Below are 19,358 nucleotides of genomic sequence, written 5' to 3' on the forward strand. Positions count from 1 at the left end.
ACATGGATTGAAATATATATAAGGTGGATTAGAAAAAAACGAACAATGTTGAATGTGAAAGTTGTGCGTTTAATGGCAAATAGGAAGCCTTTCTCAGAGATTCAGCGGGCAGAGAATTCCCAAAGTATCTAACATAAGCCGTGACAGGGTGTCGGCGTCCACATTGACTTTACCAGGCTGGTACTTGATGTTAAAAGTAAAATCCACCAGCTCCCCCACCCACTTATGCCCTGTGGCGTTCAACTTTGCAGTGCTCATTACATATGTCAGGGGGTTATTGTCTGTATACACTGTGAACTCTGGGACATAAAATAGATAATCCCTGAACTTTTCACACACAGCCCAGCCCAAGAGCCAAGAACTCTAACTTGCTGGAATGTAGGCAACAGTTTTTTTCAGCTGGAGTTATAGTTCTTGAACCGTATCTGATGACCTTCAGTTTCCCACTCTGCCTCTGATATAGCACAGCCCCCAGCCATTTCTCACAGGTGTCAGAGTGTGGTTGTGTTCACTTGTCCAGTGTATAGGAATCCTTGACAGCAGCTTAGCACCTTTTACTTTCTTCAACTTCGTCTGTGTCCTCAGGGGCCCATTTGACATGTAAAAGACAATACACAGACTTAGCGATTCGGGAAAAATCTTGAATATATACACGATAATAACTCAAGAATCCAAGTAGTTTTCTCAACTCTCCCACATTTGTTGGCCTTTTTTGAATGAGGGACTTTACAGCTGAGACCAGCCTACCCACGTATCTAACCTCTGCCTTGAACAGCTCACATGCTGTTGGAGAGCTCTGAGGACCTTTCGTAGTACCTCCAGGTGTTCAGCAAAACTTTTCGAATAACACAGGATGTCATCCAGGTATGGGATACAACAGTCATCAACAGGATGTTCAGCATCTCCTCCTTACTGCGCTGGAATGCAGCAGGTGCATTACTGAGGCCGAACGGGCTCCTCACCCACTCAGAGTACCCACAATGATATGAAGGCGGTCATATGGCGGGACCCCTCGGCAGTGACGGACTGGGATTAAAAAACGGCCCTGGCATTTTCACCAACCAGCGGCCCACATGGGGACGCGCACGCACGCGCGTGAACGTGCCCACAACACACAGATATAACTTCACATGCACGGAAATAACACGCAAGTATGTAGCCCCATTGGTGTTGAACTCTAACTTTAATATGCATAAAAACTGAACAAAGAGCCATTTCAGTGTTTCCCGCAGGAATTTGCTTAAGCGAGGCGGTGAGTTGGGGGTGGGGGTGGGGTTTGATAAGCTTTGCGCGGACCGACTGGCGGAGCGAGGGGGGGGAGACGCGACAACAACTTTTGCGTGGAGCGGGGGGGGGGGAGGGGCGTATCCATGTGTTTTTTTCCCTGCCATTCAGTATATGCACGCGCGAAAGCAGCAACAACAAACCGCGTGTTAACGTCAAATAAACATGCAAGCATATCGAGTTTTTTTTTTTTTTTTTTTTGTCTTGTTTTTTTTTTTGGAATGTTGGCCAGGCTGCGGGAAACCCTGCATTTGACTTATTAGTGGGCCGAGAGATAATGTAGGCCTACAAAGAACAGGGTGAAAGGGGCCGCGCACACCCGACGATCATGCAGCCTCGTGATTGGCCGGCCCAAACGGCCCACGAGGGCCCGTGGCCCTTCTGGCATCTGCCCAAATGCCAGACCGTCCAGTCCGTCACTGCCCCTCGGGCCATGTACCCCTGGCAGTAATCCTTACCCTGGTTGAGGATGCTAAACCACCTTTTGCCTCCATGAGTATCTTGGAGGTCCTGATTTTGCAGAAGCAGGTGCTGATCAGACAGAGTTTTCTGGTTTAGCAGTCTAAAATCAATACAGAGTCTTAATGGTCCATCCCATTTTCGCACACATACCAGTGGTGCAGCAAAGGGTGACTTTGACTTTACTATCCAGCCTTTGGCAAGCAAGTCCTGAATGTATTCTTTCACCTCTTGGTGTAAAGGTTTAGGGATAGCTGTGCATGTGCGTTGCACCGGAATGTCATCTTTCAGGCTAATAGTCATGTTTAAACTTGGAATATTCCCAATATCACCATCATCACAAGCAAAACCACTCGATTCCTCAAATAACATTTGCATTTATATGAATTATAAATTTGCTCTTTGTTGCTCTGATGTTAGGTGACTATCAATGTCCACTGGAAGGTGCCAGCGAAGCATGTTTGATGGCTCCTGGTCTTTGCTGGACTTTGGCATAGAGTCAACAGTGGGAGTGGAGACTGGAACTGCTCCAGAAGGGTCTTTGGGATTGTCTGTCTCAATCATTGCTGCAATGGGCTCAATTGAACCCAAAACTGTTAGACTGGGTAGAGCCACACTAGTTTCACACAGTTATTCTAACATATAGCCTGACTGTCTTTCCGATCTGTATAGGTCCTGCTCCAACACAGTGGGCATTATTTAGCTCAGACTCAAATAACACTTTTGACTCTGGGACCCTGCACTTTATATAAGCCACTTGAGTTGGGTAGGTCATTACCCCTTTAAAGCCCACATTTGCTTTAGCTGAGTCAACTACAGTGGTCTTTTGAGTCTGGATAAAACTAAGGCACTTCCAGCGGAGGTGTCGATCCTCATAGCTCTAACAAAAAGCTCAATAACTTTATAGTTCCCACCAGAAGCAGCTAAGTTTGAAAAAAGAGACTTTTTAAAAATAAAGTTTGCCATTTCACATTAAATTTCAGGTCCAAACTAAATAAATACACAGAAAGGTTAACATGGCTTGACCCAAAAATAATTCAGGTTAGTTAAAGATAAATGGAACCAACGATAAGTGGTAAATAAGGGTTCATTTGGTTTACTATAAGACAAATAACGGTTCTGAAGCATTGAGGCAAAAGCGTTCAGGTAAACACTTGGTATTTCAGTAGAAAATTGCAAACCGGGTATGATTAAACATGGATTCATGACAAACTGTTAACTGATGTAAAACCAGATTGGAGGCTGTTATGCTGTAATCATGGAATATTATTAGAATTAAAATAGCAAAGAGAATCAAAGCAGAGATTCTATCACTGATTTTAGCCTTAGGTAAAAATAAATAGAGAATAGGAAATTGCTTGTAACAATAATGACTCATCACAAACCAAACTAATTAAAATAAGGCATAAAATAGAGTTTAAGAAGCAATATGTGAGATGATTAACAGGTTGGAAGAACCTAAGAGCAAGGCTCATTGTCTTTTAATTTTAATAAATGTATTCAAATGAAATGCATGCTTTGGCGTTAATAAAAAGTGTATGAAATATGAATTGCTTTTCTAAGGGGAAGCCTTTGGCAGAATTTTATTACAGCTAAAAGAGAAAATTTGATGGGCTTCAGGATATCAAAAGGCCACGATAAACATGTAATTTATTACATATTCATTTGAAGGTATTTAGTTATGCTAAACCGAGGCAAACCTTAAATGATTTCCAGAAGGACAGTTACTCTGAAAGGGTCAAAAAGATATGATAAAACAGGGACTTTGCACTGCAGGGTCAGTTTGTTCTGCTCACTGTCTGACTTGATGAGTTTCACAAGGGGTAAAAGGAAACTCATAAAAGAATATTAAAGAACATCTTGGGTGTCTGTGATCAGACTAAATGTAGCCTGCTCATATAATATGTACACCCTTAGATTGTAAATACACTGAAAGGCTTACTGCTTAGAAGTTCCCTTTTTTGTAGGTAGGATTTTTATTCCAGAATTATTGAAGTTGAGTATAATTGATAGTTAATAGTCACTTTTTGTGTTTTATTTATAGATTTGTCATCTGTTAAGTGTGAAGGTCAAACGATGTTCTAGGGCGCAGTTTTCAGCTTTAACAAAATGGTGGAAGCTTGATAGCTGAAGAGATAAAATTCAAATTTTTTCATCATTGCAAAAAACACAAGATGCTCATGAACTTAAAGAGAAAAATCATTATTCATCAGCTTGTACTGATGAATAATTATGTTGGACAAAGTGTAAATAAGGTCACTTAAAAGTTTTACCTAGACCGAGATTTGGAAAGTTGTATATATTTAAAGGCAATACTAGCATTGAATTCCCTTGGTCAAATGGACCAAAAACGGCACAGTACAAACAAATAACTAAAGACTTTAAACTTGCACTTTTCACCCTTTATTTAGTCAGATTAAGTTATATGACTCTTTTGATAGAGGGAAACCTGGTTAGAATGTACTTGTATAATCACAACTATAAGGAAAGAAATATAGCAGAGCAATCTACACCTTATCTAGGTAAAGACTGTGGCCTAACTTCAGAAGAACTGTAGGAAACATGATAACGGATAAATGACAATGCAAGAAAATAACTCTTCTTTCTTCTGCACGGTTTAAACCAAACGCATGAGCGCTGAGAACTAGATACTTAAAGGACTTAATCAGACGAAGATACTAGTGAAATTGTGGGTATATTATCAATGAAACAAATGTTAAATGTATAAAACAGGTTTAAAGTCTCATAATATATTTATCCAAAAGTTGTATGAAGCAGTTAAGTGAACAAGAGGAGACATTTTTAAAGTGAAATAATGAGTTACTGTTCATAGGATGAGATTAAAGTTTAATGGTTTGTTTAAAACGGGGTGATAGGATATCTAGGGTTGTGTAGATAAACGGTTACGGCCAATAGAGTTTAATAAAATATGCAATTAATGGGGTTAGAATTGCAGTACACATTAGGCATAAGAAGCATCCTCTTTTAATTAGAAGTCTTTTCCGTTTGATGCACAGTCAAGCTGAAGCTGATGCACAAAACGAAAGTTACAAATGTAACTACGGTTCTATGAATCCCGGAGACCGCCAGAGGGTGGTGCTGAAAGCACTGAATGTTCCCTTCGGGCATGTGCAGTTCAAGTAATTGTACCAACAGAGTCACACCTATGACGCTGGATGCCCACTCAGAGGGTATATAGCCTTGTGTCATCCTTGGCTCTGTTCCTACAGAATCTTCTCACAGAAGCAAGGATTCTGAGTGACAGAGAAGCTCTGGCGGTCATCCGGGATTCATAGAACGGTAGTTATATACGTAACTTTTGTTCTATTTCATCCCTCCTGACCGCCAGAGGGCAGTGCTGAAAGCACTGAATGACTAATGCCAGCTCTGTCACAAGGAATCCTGAGCACATACCTCACTGAAAGGGCCCAGCAGAACCTTGTAAAAGGACCTGACCCAGTGGATGAGGGGCAGTCACATTGACATTGTAAAACCTTGTGAAGATGGTCGGGGAAGCCCATGATGCAGCAGCGCATATTGCTTCCAGCAGGACCCCTCTCAAAGGAAGCAGAGACGCTCCAGGTGGAATATGCCCTCACCCTGACTGGCAGGGAGCAGCGACCTGCAGCGTAGGCGTGGCAGATGACACTCACAATTCAATTGGACAGACGCTGCTTGGAAAGAGGACAGCCTAACCTCGGACCCCCATAGCATAGGAGAAGCTGGTCTGAGCGGCTTAGATTTGCGGTGGCTGCAATGTATGGCTCCAACGCCCTTTCTGAGCACAATTACTCAGACCCGTGCTCAGTTGCACCTGACTGAGGCTCAAATGGAGGGTGGCACAGAGCCACGAGAACCAATGGTAGGTCCCAATCGGGCACTTGTGGAGCTGGCAGCGGGCGTAATCTACGAGAACCGCACAGAAAAAGAGATCATGGCGCCCACTGTACGGTCGTCGACAGGTAGGTGACAACATGAGATTCCTGCAACATACACCTTAAGGGTCGAGAGCAGGTAACCAGATTGTCATTGTGGGCAGAGCACCACTGAGAAAAGAGACGCCATCTGTTATCCTACTGCAGCCCTAGCACTCAATAAGGTGTGTCTGACAGGATCTGAACAACCACACAGCCTCCCAGGGGCCAGGCCCACAGCTGGAGACATTGAGGGTTGGGGTGCCATATCTGCCACCCCCCCCCCCCCCCCAATTGAGATAGCAAATCCCTCCTTGTTGTAAGATGCCATGGAGTACTGAGACACAGACTCCAAAGCAGCGGGAACCACGGGCGCGCTGGCCAGAACGGCGCTACCAGCAACACCCTGTGGCCTTCCTCGAGAACCCTCCGTAGAGTAAGCCAAATCAGCGAGAGGGGTGGAAAGGCATACAGGAGAACCCGGGGCCATGGATGAGCCAGCGCGTCCTGGCCACTGAGCTATATAATACACTGGAGTGCTGATTTTGCCGAAAAACTGAAGTCACTGGCCGCCATCTTGCTACTCCCTACTCTCACAGAATCCCATAGGATTTGGTTGCAACAACAAGCAGTTTTCTGGCTGAGTGAAAACGTTTCATAGGTAATTCTACAGTCAGTGGATGTACTAATACTATCAACTACTAGGAAATTATGTGCTGAAATATTTTACATGTTATTCATATTATATATATATATATGTATATATAAGTATGTGTATATGTATATATGTATATATATGTATACACACATGTGAATATATGTTTTTGTATATTGTTATTTATATATTTATAAATGTTAAACATATATATTTAAATGAATAAAATGCAAAATATTTCAGCACATGACTTTCTCAGTACTTGATATTTTTAGAACATAACATAAAAGTATATGGCATTTGACATTTTAAAAGTCTTAAGCCCCCCTCCTGAACATGAGAAAATCCTCGTTATTCGATGCTGTAGCGCACATATTCCCTAGTTACTGAGGGGAAATAGGGAGTACCAATATGGCGGCTGGTGGCCTCAAAGCGACTCGTTCAAACAGACGGTGATTAGCATTTCAGTGTATTATATAGCTCAGTGGTCCTGGCCCAGTGCGCCCGCGGCCCCTGTCAGGGAATACCATAGGGGACAATGGGTCGACACTTCTGTGGCAAACAGATCTACCTCTGCCTGACCAAAGATGTTTCAGATCATGCGCACTACGTCGCGGTGAAGAGACCGCTCTCCCGGAGCAGGTGCCTGGCGGGATAGAGAATCTTCAACCTGGTTCTGCCGCCCTGGTAGATATGCTCCGTGCAGGGTGGACAGACGGGGAAACGCCCATTCCAGGAGATCCCTGGACACCTTCAGGAGGCGTGTCGACCTGGTGCCTCCCTGGTGGTTGATATGGTAAAAAACAGAGGTGTTGTCCGTACAAACCAACACATGCCTTCCCTCTAGGTGGGGTAGATAGCACCTGAGGGCCATGTGCACAGCCCGCAGCTCCAGCACGTTTATGTGCTTGGTGCTCTCCCTTGGACCTGAGGGGCCCTGAACCACTCTGTGTTGCCACACGGCGACCCAGCCCATGGGGCTGCTATTCGTGTTGACCACTTCCATTTGACACACCACTAACCCCATTGGAACGCCACTGGACAAAAGGGTCCTGTCCCGCCAAGGACCTAGGGCACGAAGGCACATCCTCGTCACCATCAGCCTGTGACGCCTGTGCAGCCTGGCATCTAGGCGAAAGCTGTTGAGCCACCGCTGCAAAGGACGCAGAAGGAGCAAACCCAAGGGCACGACACGAGTGACTGATGTCAGCTTGCCCAGCATTTGCAGGAAGAAGCTGTAAGGAAACTGCCTGCCCACCCTGAATCTACCGACAAGCCGGAGTATGTCGTCCCCCCTGTGAACAGATGGACGGGCCTTCATGGCCGTGGCTGGACGCTGGGGGTAGCAGCAGGGCACCCCGAACGCTGAGGAAAGGGGGGTACGCTCCTGCGAAGGCAAGAAAGCTGCTGGCTGGTCTGACGCACCTGAATAGTCCGCTCCAGCGCCTCCAGGGCAGCTGATCCAAACAACTCCCCTGGCACAACTGGGACACCCCTGATGGTCCTATGGCAGGCCTCAGTGAGAGGAGACTGTGCAAGCCAGACCTGTCTACGAGCTTGGACAAGAAATGACATGATATGGCCAAGCTCTCTGGTCATCAGCGCAAAGGCCTGAAAATCTGCGTCGCTAAAACCAACCGCTGCACCACCAGCGTACTGAACAGATGTAGAGAGGGCGAACATGAGGTGCGCCAGGGAGTTGCCAAGGCGGCCAGCACGCGCTCCTGCATTGTATGCCTTACACAGGAGGTTGTCCGTAACCCGATATTGAGTCCGCAGGCATCTGACATCAGGACGCAGGGCTTCATCTGGCGACACAATCAGTGAAGCGACAGCAGGTTCAACTGCTGGCATACGGTCGAGGCCGGCCTTCACCCACTCAGGCATGGCAGCTAACACCAGACCGTCTGAGGAGAGCCGTGATAACGCTCTCGGGTCCTGCCAACAAGTGTGCAACTCCTTAAGGTACTCCTCTGATGGAGGTACAGAAAAGGGAGTAGGAGCCCATCCGCGCCTGAAAAATGCAGAGACCGCGGTCCCACCACAGCGCTTAGAACGCCTGGAGGGAATCCACCTATCTAGAGGGCAGAAGCTCAGAGCCTTCCTGGGGGCACAACTGGGCCAACCTAGCCACCCTCACTGCATGTGGCATAAAACTGTAATTCATCTAGGGGTTCTCGGACAGCGCCTCCACAAGGTGCTCATGTCCAAGGCAGGTAGGGTACAGGTTGTGGCCATCCTCTGCCTGAAGGGCAGCCCCACAATCCATGCAGCTGTGGGAGCCATCCCTGTCGAAGGTCGACAAAGCTCAGCCCAATTAAGAAAAGAAAATTAGCTAAAATCGGGAGAGGGGGCGCGAACGCAGCCATCACCAATTATAGCAGAGCCACGAAACAGGCTGCAACCACAAGGAGGCTGATATTGGGAGAGGGGGCGAACACGCTACCGTCACCAGATATAAAACCAATAAACCAAAGAAACTAACAACGTTAGCCGTACTCAAACTTCAGTAAATGAAGTTGGTCACACTTGGAGACGGGGCGGACACGCTGCCGTCACCAGGTATAAAACTAATAATCAAAGAAACCAACAACATTAGTCATTTTCAAACTCCGGTAAATCAAGTTGGTCACACTGGGAGAGGGGGCGGAAACGCTGCCATCACCAGGTATAAAACTAATAAATCAAAGAAAATAACGTTAGCCGTACTCAAACTCGGGTAAATGAAGTTGGTCACACTGGGAGAGGGGGCGGAAACGCTGCCGTCACGAGGTATAAACAAATAAATCAAAGAAACTAACAACGTTAGTAATTTTGAAACTACGGTAAATGAAGTTGGTCACACCGGAAGTAGAGGCAAAAACGGCGCCGTCACCAGCACTCAATCAAAACAGCCCAAGCTGTAAGTAACACGATAACAAGTGAGCTGGAAGAGGGGGCTCGCACGCTACCGTCACCAACCAACAGCTTACTTACCTTCTGAAAAACTTCCAAAAACGTCCAACAGATCAACCCGTTGCAGCCCTGGGAGGGCGAAGGGAAAACCGCAACTCCGACAGATGGGCAAACAACGGGGAAGATAGCGAACTGCTTACAAGAAGAAAAAAGGAACAGAGCCAAGGATGACACCAGGCTATATAGCCTCTGAGTGGTCATCTGGCGTCACAGGTGTGAACTGCGCATGCCCGAAGGGAACATTCAGTGCTTTCAGCACCGACCTCTGGCGGTCAGGAGGGATGAAATAGAACTACTTCCTGTCTCCGCCCGAGGCTACTCCCACTTCCTGAGTATCAACTAATGACGACTTAGTAAAGTTCTTAAACATACAACCACTTCTTTTTTCTCAGTTTAGCTTTTCAAAAAATATTTAGAAATGGTTCTGATTAAACTGAAACACATTTCTACAAAGTAGTACATCTTTGAAAAACTTAGAGGTTTCCTGTTGAAATAAAAGAGGTTGAAACAAGAGTTTTCACACAAAAATCCTTGAGTATCATATTTTTATTGAGACTAACTGTACAATGAATTAAATAATGTGAGCCTTGACACATAGTAATGAATGATAGGAGCCAGATGATAAAATTATGTTACAGAGAACTTTCACCTGTCAGACGTTGAAAGGTAAGACACACCTTGGATGATTCCTTTTAAGAAATACTGAAAAAAACTGCTATATTCATTTAGATATCTAGATTACTTGCAGCATGTAATGATTACAGTGCAGGACTTTTAAGTTATAAGCAAAGTAATTGTGAACAGGAATATCTAGATGTGAAAGTGCTTGAATTAAGTTTTGAATAAATGACGAATGAATGAGGAGCTTGATAAGAACACTAAATGCATTTTTTGTTTGTTTTAGAACAGAAAACAAAGTGTGGCAGGAAGAGGTATAGGCTGCACCTGCTGGCGGGGTGATTGTAAGCGGGCCAATAGCGCCAGAGGGCGCTCAGTATAAAAACAGAGGTGAGCTCCAGTCTGAGACTCGTTGTTTGCTGTGGACACGTCGCGCACCGCGCTTCCGTGTTGAGCCGTCTGTGCGTAGAGTACAGAAACGTACGGGCATATGTACCTCCACGTTTCATCGTGGGTGAGGTGGTTCCTACAATAAGAGTCGACATCTGAGCGTTCCCATTTGGGGTACAAGTGAGGAGAGTTCGTCCTGATCGGAATCTCCACGGATCATCCCACTTAATGCTGCTGCTTTGCTTGGACTGAATTACCGCTTATTTAGCGGCCAAGATCGGCGTGTGGGACACGCCCCTACCCCTCTTCTGAACTTAGGACAAGGAGAGGTTGATCGCACTGATTTCGGATCGAATTGGACCAGATTGCTCATCTTGTTGTGCTTATCAAGCACAAGGACTTTTATGGTTTTATTTACATAATTTTATCTTTATTTGCCTGTATTTTAATGATTGACTTTTTCCTTTTTATTTTCTTTAGACTGCCGGTGGTGCGCTCGGGTCTGGACGCGGCGTCCCTTTTTGGTGTGATTGAAGTGATGCGCATCCATAGGTGGAGGGAATAATAGAGAGTGAGTGACTCCACGGGTGTTTGTTTTGATTTTTTTTTTTGTCTTGGAGCCTACTATCCAGGACCCGACCGTACCCGCCGGTAAGCCTGGTTGGATTTATTTTGTGAAGTTTCTTTTGTTCAGATACAGGTATTTTTGATTCTTTGTAATAAATTATTATTGTCTTGAAACTTGTCTCTCGCTTATTGCAAAACCGGACCTGCGCCCCTTTATCAATTCCTGGGTGAAAATCCCAGGTGGCGTTGTTGGCAATACTCGAGAGTGTATAGTCCAAACACTTAAATGCCACATTTTGGCGTTGTTGACAGGATGTTTTTGCAAATTTAAGCGGAGACTGTTTCGAGTGTTTTATTTAATTTTTTTTTTAGTATCTGTTTTATTGATTGTTTGGCAAAGCAGCAGCTGGTTAGGTGGTGGTGTTTTAACTTAACTTTTAACTTGTTTTTTTTCTCTCTCCTGTGCTTTGGAGGTTGGCATCATTGTATCACCCCTCTACGTGCCAGGATTCAGTTATGGAGGCAGAAATGCAGGACCTGAGAAGCTTAATTGTTCAGTTGAGAGCTGAAAATGAGAAGTTGCGCCAGGAACAGGAGGCAGCCAGGCCTGGACCTAGTACTGCACAATCTGTAGCTGGGTCACATTTGGAGGGAAGCCCTTCTATAACGGAGAGGTTTGTTTTTGTGCCACGTGATAGAAAATGTCCACTGTTCAGAGGGAAGGGAGGCATTGGGTTAACCGAGTGGCTTGAGGAAGTACAGGCCTGCATGAGGGTACGTCATTTGTCCCCAGCTGATCAGGCCTTCTTTTTATTTGATCACTTGGAGGGAGAGGCACGCGATGAAATAAAGTTTCGACCTACCGCAGAACGTGAAGATCCCGCTAAAATTATGGATATTTTAAAAGAATTGTATGGGTGTTACGAATCCTATGTGGCACTGCAGGAGGCATTTTTCTCTCGCCGGCAGCGGGATGGTGAAACGCTACAGGAGTTTTCGCTGGCTCTAATGAGTCTTATGGAGGCTGTAAAATCCCGTGCTCCTAGAGATTTTCAAAATGCAGCGTCATTGCTGCGTGATCAATTTGTCGAGCATGTGAGTGATGGGGCTCTTCGTCGCGAGTTAAAGCAGTTTGTGCGCAGGAAGCCAACAGCCACCTTGCTTGAGGTCAGGGCAGAGGCACTTCGCTGGGAGCGTGAGGTGCGACCAAGTAGTGTACTCAGTTTAAAATCTTCTGTACCTTTAGCATTTGGTTCGCAGTATGGCGTACAGAGCTGCCCTCAAGGGGCGATTAGTTCACACAACACCTCTGAACTGAGTGATCTGAGGAGCATGTTGCAGCAGCAGCAGTCACAGCTTGATCAACTTTCCCAGAGTATAGCTCGCTTGCAAAAACCCAGCCAGCAGGGCCGTTCTCGAGACTCTATTATCTGTAGGCGCTGCCAGAAGGCTGGCCATTTTGCTAGGGATTGTGATGGGGTTCGGGTTCCGGTACGGGCCTCCGAGAAATCACCTCAGGTGGCGGAAAACTCTTTCCCACCGAGTCGCTGAGCCACGATTCGGGTGGGGTAGTTATCGGCTCTAGGGGTGGGGTTTTTCAGGAAGGTTCTAATCTGGTGTCATCGTGTCCACACATGGCTGTGAGCATGGGTGGAGTCAAAGTTCCTTGTTTGGTAGACACTGGCTCTATGGTGTCTACAGTTACCGAGAGTTTTTTTACTCAATATTTTGAGTTGTGGGGTCGGGAGAAATTGCAGTCTTGTCATTGGCTTCAGCTTAGAGCTGCCAATGGCCTTGCTATTCCCTACATAGGCTATTTAGAGCTGGATATTGAACTTTGTGGTAAGATGGTTCCTCAGTGTGGGGTATTGGTGGTCAAAGATCCTCCTTGTGGCGTATCATCACAGGCTCCCGGTGTTTTGGGGATGAATGTGATTAGTCGCTGTTATGGTGAGCTTTTTAAGCATCATGGTTCAACTTTGTTTAACTCACCTGCTGTTTCCAGAGCTCCAGAGTTCATTAAACAGGCTCTCCATAGATGCCATCATGCCACCACTCAATCTCCAGATGACGGTAAAGTAAAAGTGTGTGGTAAGAAGGCTCACCATATTCCTGGGGGCACACTGAAAACTATACCAGCCACTTGTTCAGAGAGCTATTCAGGTAAAGCTGTTTTGTTTGAGTCTTTGGATTCCAGCCTTCCTGCTGGGCTCCTTATTTCACCTTCTTTGGTCCAGATCACAAGGGGAACTGCTTATATCCCTATTGTGAATGTGGGAATTACAGATGTGGTTTTACACCCTCGTACCTGTATTGGTACATTGAGTTCTGTTCATGTTGTCAGCTTACCTGCAGGTGTCCAAGCAGTATCGTCAGAAATTGCCTCTATGGGAGAGAAAATTGTTGCTCCTTCAGTCCATGAGCAAATAGATGCATTGGATGTGACTGGACTGTCAGCTGAGGAACAGGGTCGGGTAAGAGCTTTACTTAAGGATTATAGCTCAGTCTTTTCTGCACATGATGGTGATTTGGGGTGTACTAATTTAGTCACCCATGATATCCCTCTTTTGGATGACACACCAGTTAAACAGCGTTACAGACGCATACCTCCTTCTGAGTATGAGGCAGCTAAAGAACATATTCACAAATTGCTAGAGGCGCAAATAATTAAGGAAAGCAGCAGCCCATATGCTAGTCCTATTGTGCTGGTTAAAAAGAAGGATGGGACTTTGCGCATGTGTGTTGATTATAGGCAATTGAATGCTAAAACCAGAAAAGATGCCTTTCCCCTTCCTCGTATAGAGGAGTCCTTGGATGCATTAGGTGGGGCACGCTGGTTTTCCACATTGGATTTGGTGAGTGGATATAATCAGGTGCCAGTATCGGAGGCAGATCGGCCTAAAACCGCATTTTGCACTCCATTTGGCCTCTTTGAATGGACCCGTATGCCCTTTGGCCTCTGCAATGCACCCAGCACCTTCCAAAGGCTGATGCAGCGGCTATTTGGTGACCAGCAGTGTAAAAGTCTTCTGTTGTACTTGGACGACATTGTTGTTTTTTCCTCCACAGTCCAACAACACCTGGAGAGGCTGGAGGTGGTTTTGAGTCGGCTTCAAGGAGAAGGTCTTAAAGTAAAGTTAAATAAATGTGCGTTTTTTAAGCCAGAGGTGCGCTATCTGGGACATGTCATCTCTGCGGAGGGTGTTGCAACTGACCCTAGTAAGACAGAAGTGGTTGCCAATTGGCAGCCCCCCACCACAGTCTCTGGGCTGCGATCATTTTTAGGGTTTGCTAGCTATTATCGCCGCTTTGTGGAGGGCTTTGCAAAGCTAGCTGCCCCTCTTCACAGGTTGGTTGCAGAACTAGGGGGCACCAGGTCAAGGAAGCAGAGTGACCCGAGCATCATACCTGGTTGGACAGGGGACTGTCAATGTAATTTTGACGAACTGAAAACCAGATTAACAACTGCACCAGTATTGGGTTACGCAGATTTTTCACTTCCCTTCATTTTGGAGGTAGATGCAAGTTATGGTGGTTTGGGAGCAGTGCTCTCACAGGAACAAGAAGGCAAGGTGAGACCCATAGCTTATGCAAGCCGTGGTTTAAGACCTACGGAGCGCAACATGCTGAATTATAGCTCCATGAAGCTGGAGTTTTTAGCACTTAAATGGGCTATGACTGAAAAATTTCGGGATTACCTTTTGGGCCATAAATGTGTTGTCTTTACCGACAATAATCCATTGAGTCATTTGGCTTCGGCCAATCTGGGAGCAACGGAGCAGCGTTGGGCTGCTCAGCTGGCTTTATTTGACTTTGAAATCAAATATCGTTCTGGCAGAACCAACAAGAATGCTGATGCTTTATCAAGACAGCATCCTGTTGGTGTACAAGATTTGGAAATTATGGTTCCTGGTACAGTTCTCCCTGAGCCCTTGAGAGAGGTTTTTCAGGGGCAGAAAAGGGAGGTTACTCAAGAGGTTGTTATGGCCTTGCCTAACCATACCATCTCTGAAATCAGTGTTTTCCAGCAAGCTGACCCAACCATCCAGGAATTCTTGGTTTTCTGGAGGCGGAAGCGGTGTCCAACTGCAGACGAACGGCAGCAGGTATCCCCGCAGGTTCTGGTGTTACTCAGACAATGGGACAAGCTAGTGGAGGAGGATGGCGTTTTGTACCGGCAAGTGTTCAAACCTGCTGGTGGTGAGTTAATTGTACAGTTGGTGTTGCCAACATGTTTGAGGGAGGAAACATTAAAACAAGTTCACCAGGAGCATGGCCACCAAGGGGTGGAGCGAACACTAGAACTCCTACGCCAACGCTGTTACTGGCCAGGTATGGCCGCAGAAGTGGCACATTGGTGTCAGAACTGTGAAAGATGCCAGGTAGCAAAACAGTCTCAGCCACAGGCTCGTACATTTATGGGACATTTGTTAGCGTCACGACCTAATGAAGTTTTAGCTATTGATTTCACAATGTTGGAACCTACAAGCAAGGGACTTGAGAATGTGCTGGTCATGACTGACGTGTTTAGTAAATACACCCTTGCTGTTCCCACCCGAGACCAGCGTGCTTCAACTGCCGCCCAGGTCTTGGTGAGGGAGTGGTTTTTTAAGTTTGGTATACCTGTCCGAATACATTCGGATCAGTGTCGTAGTTTTGAAAGTCTGCTCATTCAACAGTTGTGCCATTTGTATGGCATTGAAAAATCACGCACCACACCATATCATCCAGCTGGTAATGGTCAGTGTGAACGGTTTAACCGTACCCTTCATGACCTGCTGCGAACATTGCCTCCCTCTCGAAAAAGAGACTGGAGCTCATGTTTGCCACATGTTCTGTATGCTTACAACACCACACCCCACCAGGCAACCGGGGAATCACCCTTTTTCTTGATGTTTGGACAGGAACCTCGGCTGCCGGTTGACTTCCTTTTAGGAAGAGTTCAGGAACCTGTGGCTGGAAATGTCCATGATTGGATTCAGGAGCATCAGGCCCGCCTTCAGGTAGCTTTTGAGGGTGCTCGTGAAAGGTTGAGGGTTGCAGCGGAGCGCCGCAAGAGTTACCATGACCAACGAGTTCAACATGCTCCCCTGAAGGTTGGTCAATTAGTGTGGCTAAGGGACTTTACCCCACGGGGACGTCATAAGATCCATGACCTATATGGCCCAGTAAAGTATAAAGTCCTCAGAGAGCCCAGTGAAGGAGGTTCAGTGTATACTATAGCACCTGCAACTGATTTAGCTAAAACCAGAAATGTTAATCGCATACTGTTAAAGGCGGTGGTAGAAGAGTCTGGAGAAGGTGCCATTGGCCCCAGCTCACCATTTGGTGATCATCGCTTTGAAGATGAAATGTCAGGTGATGAGGATATGTATGTTTTGGTGAGTAGCAATCCGCCTGCTCCAACAGTGGTGCAGGCTAACCAACCTTTTCAGTCAGGGGACCTACTATCTCAGTTGCCAGGTCCATCAGGCATTGTTACTCATGGGGGAGTAGCATCTTCTGGTCAGTCACCTGGTCCTTTTAGGGCTGAAAGTGAACCAGTTTTGCGGCGGTCAGTAAGGACAACTGCAGGCCAGCATTCTAATATTAACCGTCTTCCCAGACCAGCAGGTGAAGCTCCACAGGCGGTAAACTCTCCTGATCCTACAGCCAACTCTATTTTTGTCCTATTTAGACCATGGAATTGAGTCGTCGAGACGACGACACAAAAAGGGGGGGTAGAATGTGGCAGGAAGAGGTATAGGCTGCACCTGCTGGCGGGGTGATTGTAAGCGGGCCAATAGCGCCAGAGGGCGCTCAGTATAAAAACAGAGGTGAGCTCCAGTCTGAGACTCGTTGTTTGCTGTGGACACGTCGCGCACCGCGCTTCCGTGTTGAGCCGTCTGTGCGTAGAGTACAGAAACGTACGGGCATATGTACCTCCACGTTTCATCGTGGGTGAGGTGGTTCCTACAATAAGAGTCGACATCTGAGCGTTCCCATTTGGGGTACAAGTGAGGAGAGTTCGTCCTGATCGGAATCTCCACGGATCAATAATGCTGCTGCTTTGCTTGGACTGAATTACCGCTTATTTAGCGGCCAAGATCGGCGTGTGGGACACGCCCCTACCCCTCTTCTGAACTTAGGACAAGGAGAGGTTGATCGCACTGATTTCGGATCGAATTGGACCAGATTGCTCATCTTGTTGTGCTTATCAAGCACAAGGACTTTTTATGGTTTTATTTACATAATTTTATCTTTATTTGCCTGTATTTTAATGATTGACTTTTTCCTTTTTATTTTCTTTAGACTGCCGGTGGTGCGCTCGGGTCTGGACGCGGCGTCCCTTTTTGGTGTGATTGAAGTGATGCGCATCCATAGGTGGAGGGAATAATAGAGAGTGAGTGACTCCACGGGTGTTTGTTTTGATTTTTTTTTTTGTCTTGGAGCCTACTATCCAGGACCCGACCGTACCCGCCGGTAAGCCTGGTTGGATTTATTTTGTGAAGTTTCTTTTGTTCAGATACAGGTATTTTTGATTCTTTGTAATAAATTATTATTGTCTTGAAACTTGTCTCTCGCTTATTGCAAAACCGGACCTGCGCCCCTTTATCAATTCCTGGGTGAAAATCCCAGGTGGCGTTGTTGGCAATACTCGAGAGTGTATAGTCCAAACACTTAAATGCCACAAAAGCTTCGTTTTGCTGAACCATCTTAACGAAGCAGCTCATTAAGCCTATTTTGCTTTGACATAGGAAGAACCAGGATCTGATTGGCTCTAAAGATCCTTAAATACTTGGTAATGGTAATTATAGATTCAACCAGGGAGCCAAGGTCAGTGCTGAAAGCACTGAATGTTCCCTTCGGGCATGCGCAGTTCACACCTGTGACGCCAGATGACCACTCCGAGGCTATATAGCCTGGTGTTCAACCTGGCTCAGTTTGGCCGAAAGCGGGATTTCCCTGAGTGTCTCATCAGTTTTACTGTCTCTTAGAGGGGAGGCTGTTTTCTGGTGGTGAAAGGCCCAGCCCGCCCTGTAACGCCCTCTACTGGTACTCTTGACTGAGACTCTCTTGTTATCTATGAGAGCTGCAGCTGTAAACATCCATGTTTTTTAGATTAAATATGTTAAGAGATAGTTTCTATTTCTGAAACCTGTTTAATATGGGATTTAAATTACGTATCTTTGTCAAGAATAACACCAAGGTTTTTTTTTTTTTACTTTATTACCAGAGGCCAATTTAATGCCATCCAGATAAAGTGATTGATTAAATTCATTTTTTGAGGACTCTGGTCCAAAGATTACAACTTCTGTCTTGTCAGAATTTAAAAACAGGAAATTTAAAGTGATCCAGGTTTTGATGTCATCAAGACATGCCTGTAGTCAAAGTAATTGATTGGATTCATCAGAATTCATGGATAAACATAGCTGAGTGTCATCAGTCTCACTGTGGAAATTAATCCCATGCTGTCTGAGAATGTCACCAATCGGAACATGTCTATATATATATATATATATATATATATATATATATATATATATATATATATATATATATATATATATATATATATCCTCTACTTATCAAGGAACATGCCTGTGCTCAGGATTATTAGATGACCTCTCTGTGATACACCCTGGGCCTCATCCGCAACCTTATCAGACATGATATTTTCTTGCATCAGATTTGGCCTTTTGTCAGAGATTATTGAATATCTGGGATGATACGTGGCAGAAATAAGAAAACAAAAGGATAACATACAGGAATAACCTTTCAGATGCAACCTGCCACAGAGAAAATATCAACCGCTAAGTCATACCAACGGGCTTTATTAAACATTACATCTGTCAGAAAAATCGCTTTTAATCAATAATTTCATTACTGACAATAATCCTGATGTTATCTTTTTAACAGAAACATGGTTACATGAATTTAACGGAGCACCTATTCTGATAGTGTTGACTCCTCCAAACTACAATTTTCTTTGTGAGAACAGACAACAAAGGAAAGGTGGCAACATTGTTTTGTGATCCACTAAAGTGTTAGAGGGTACTTTTGATTCTTGAATATTTGGCTCTCCAGGTATAGAGCTCAGTACAAACTATGTTCTTGAATGTTTACTGGCCTCCTGAGTCCAAATCAAACTTTTTTAATGATCTTAGTGACCTCCGATCTGTGATTTGTGTTGATTATGACTGTTTAATTATTGTGGGAGACTTCCACTTTCACGATGACAACCATGAAGACAGAGTTGCAAAAGAACTATGTGACACGCTTAGAAACTTCGGTTTAACTCAACATGTTAAACAGCCAACGCACAAACAGGGACATATTTTAGACAACATCATCACTAAGGGTCAAAACATTTCCAAGGTCAATGTAACTGATGTTGCCCTATCTGATCACTTTTCTGTTACCTTTGAAAGCATAATTTCCAATGACTCATTTGGCCAAAGGGACATCATAAGAAAACGCACCTTTAACTTAAGGACAATACCACGGAAACTTTTATCCAAGCTTACTCTGCTATT

General features: G+C 45.2%; 1 protein-coding gene across 4 annotated transcripts; it reads left to right on the plus strand.

Annotated features, from left to right (window-relative positions):
- The first annotated feature begins 9,784 nt into the window (after positions 1-9,784).
- Positions 9,785-17,513, plus strand: LOC118562241. Of its 4 annotated transcripts, none has more exons than XR_004930531.1 (2): positions 9,785-10,926; positions 17,134-17,513. XR_004930531.1 is itself a non-coding variant. In XM_036134502.1 (2 exons), exon 2 carries the CDS (start codon positions 11,359-11,361, stop codon positions 12,391-12,393), a length of 1,035 nt encoding a protein of 344 aa, XP_035990395.1. In that variant the 5' UTR covers positions 9,785-10,926; positions 11,316-11,358; the 3' UTR covers positions 12,394-14,869. The 4 variants fall into 4 exon arrangements, 2 of the variants coding, with proteins under 2 accessions (XP_035990395.1, XP_035990396.1); XR_004930532.1 differs by having other exon boundaries at positions 9,785-10,846; XM_036134502.1 differs by lacking the exon at positions 17,134-17,513 and adding an exon at positions 11,316-14,869.
- Positions 17,514-19,358: the final 1,845 nt, after the last annotated feature.

Source organism: Fundulus heteroclitus, unplaced genomic scaffold (assembly GCF_011125445.2).
Source record: "Fundulus heteroclitus isolate FHET01 unplaced genomic scaffold, MU-UCD_Fhet_4.1 scaffold_84, whole genome shotgun sequence".
In the NCBI taxonomy this organism is placed as follows: Eukaryota; Metazoa; Chordata; class Actinopteri; order Cyprinodontiformes; family Fundulidae; genus Fundulus; species Fundulus heteroclitus.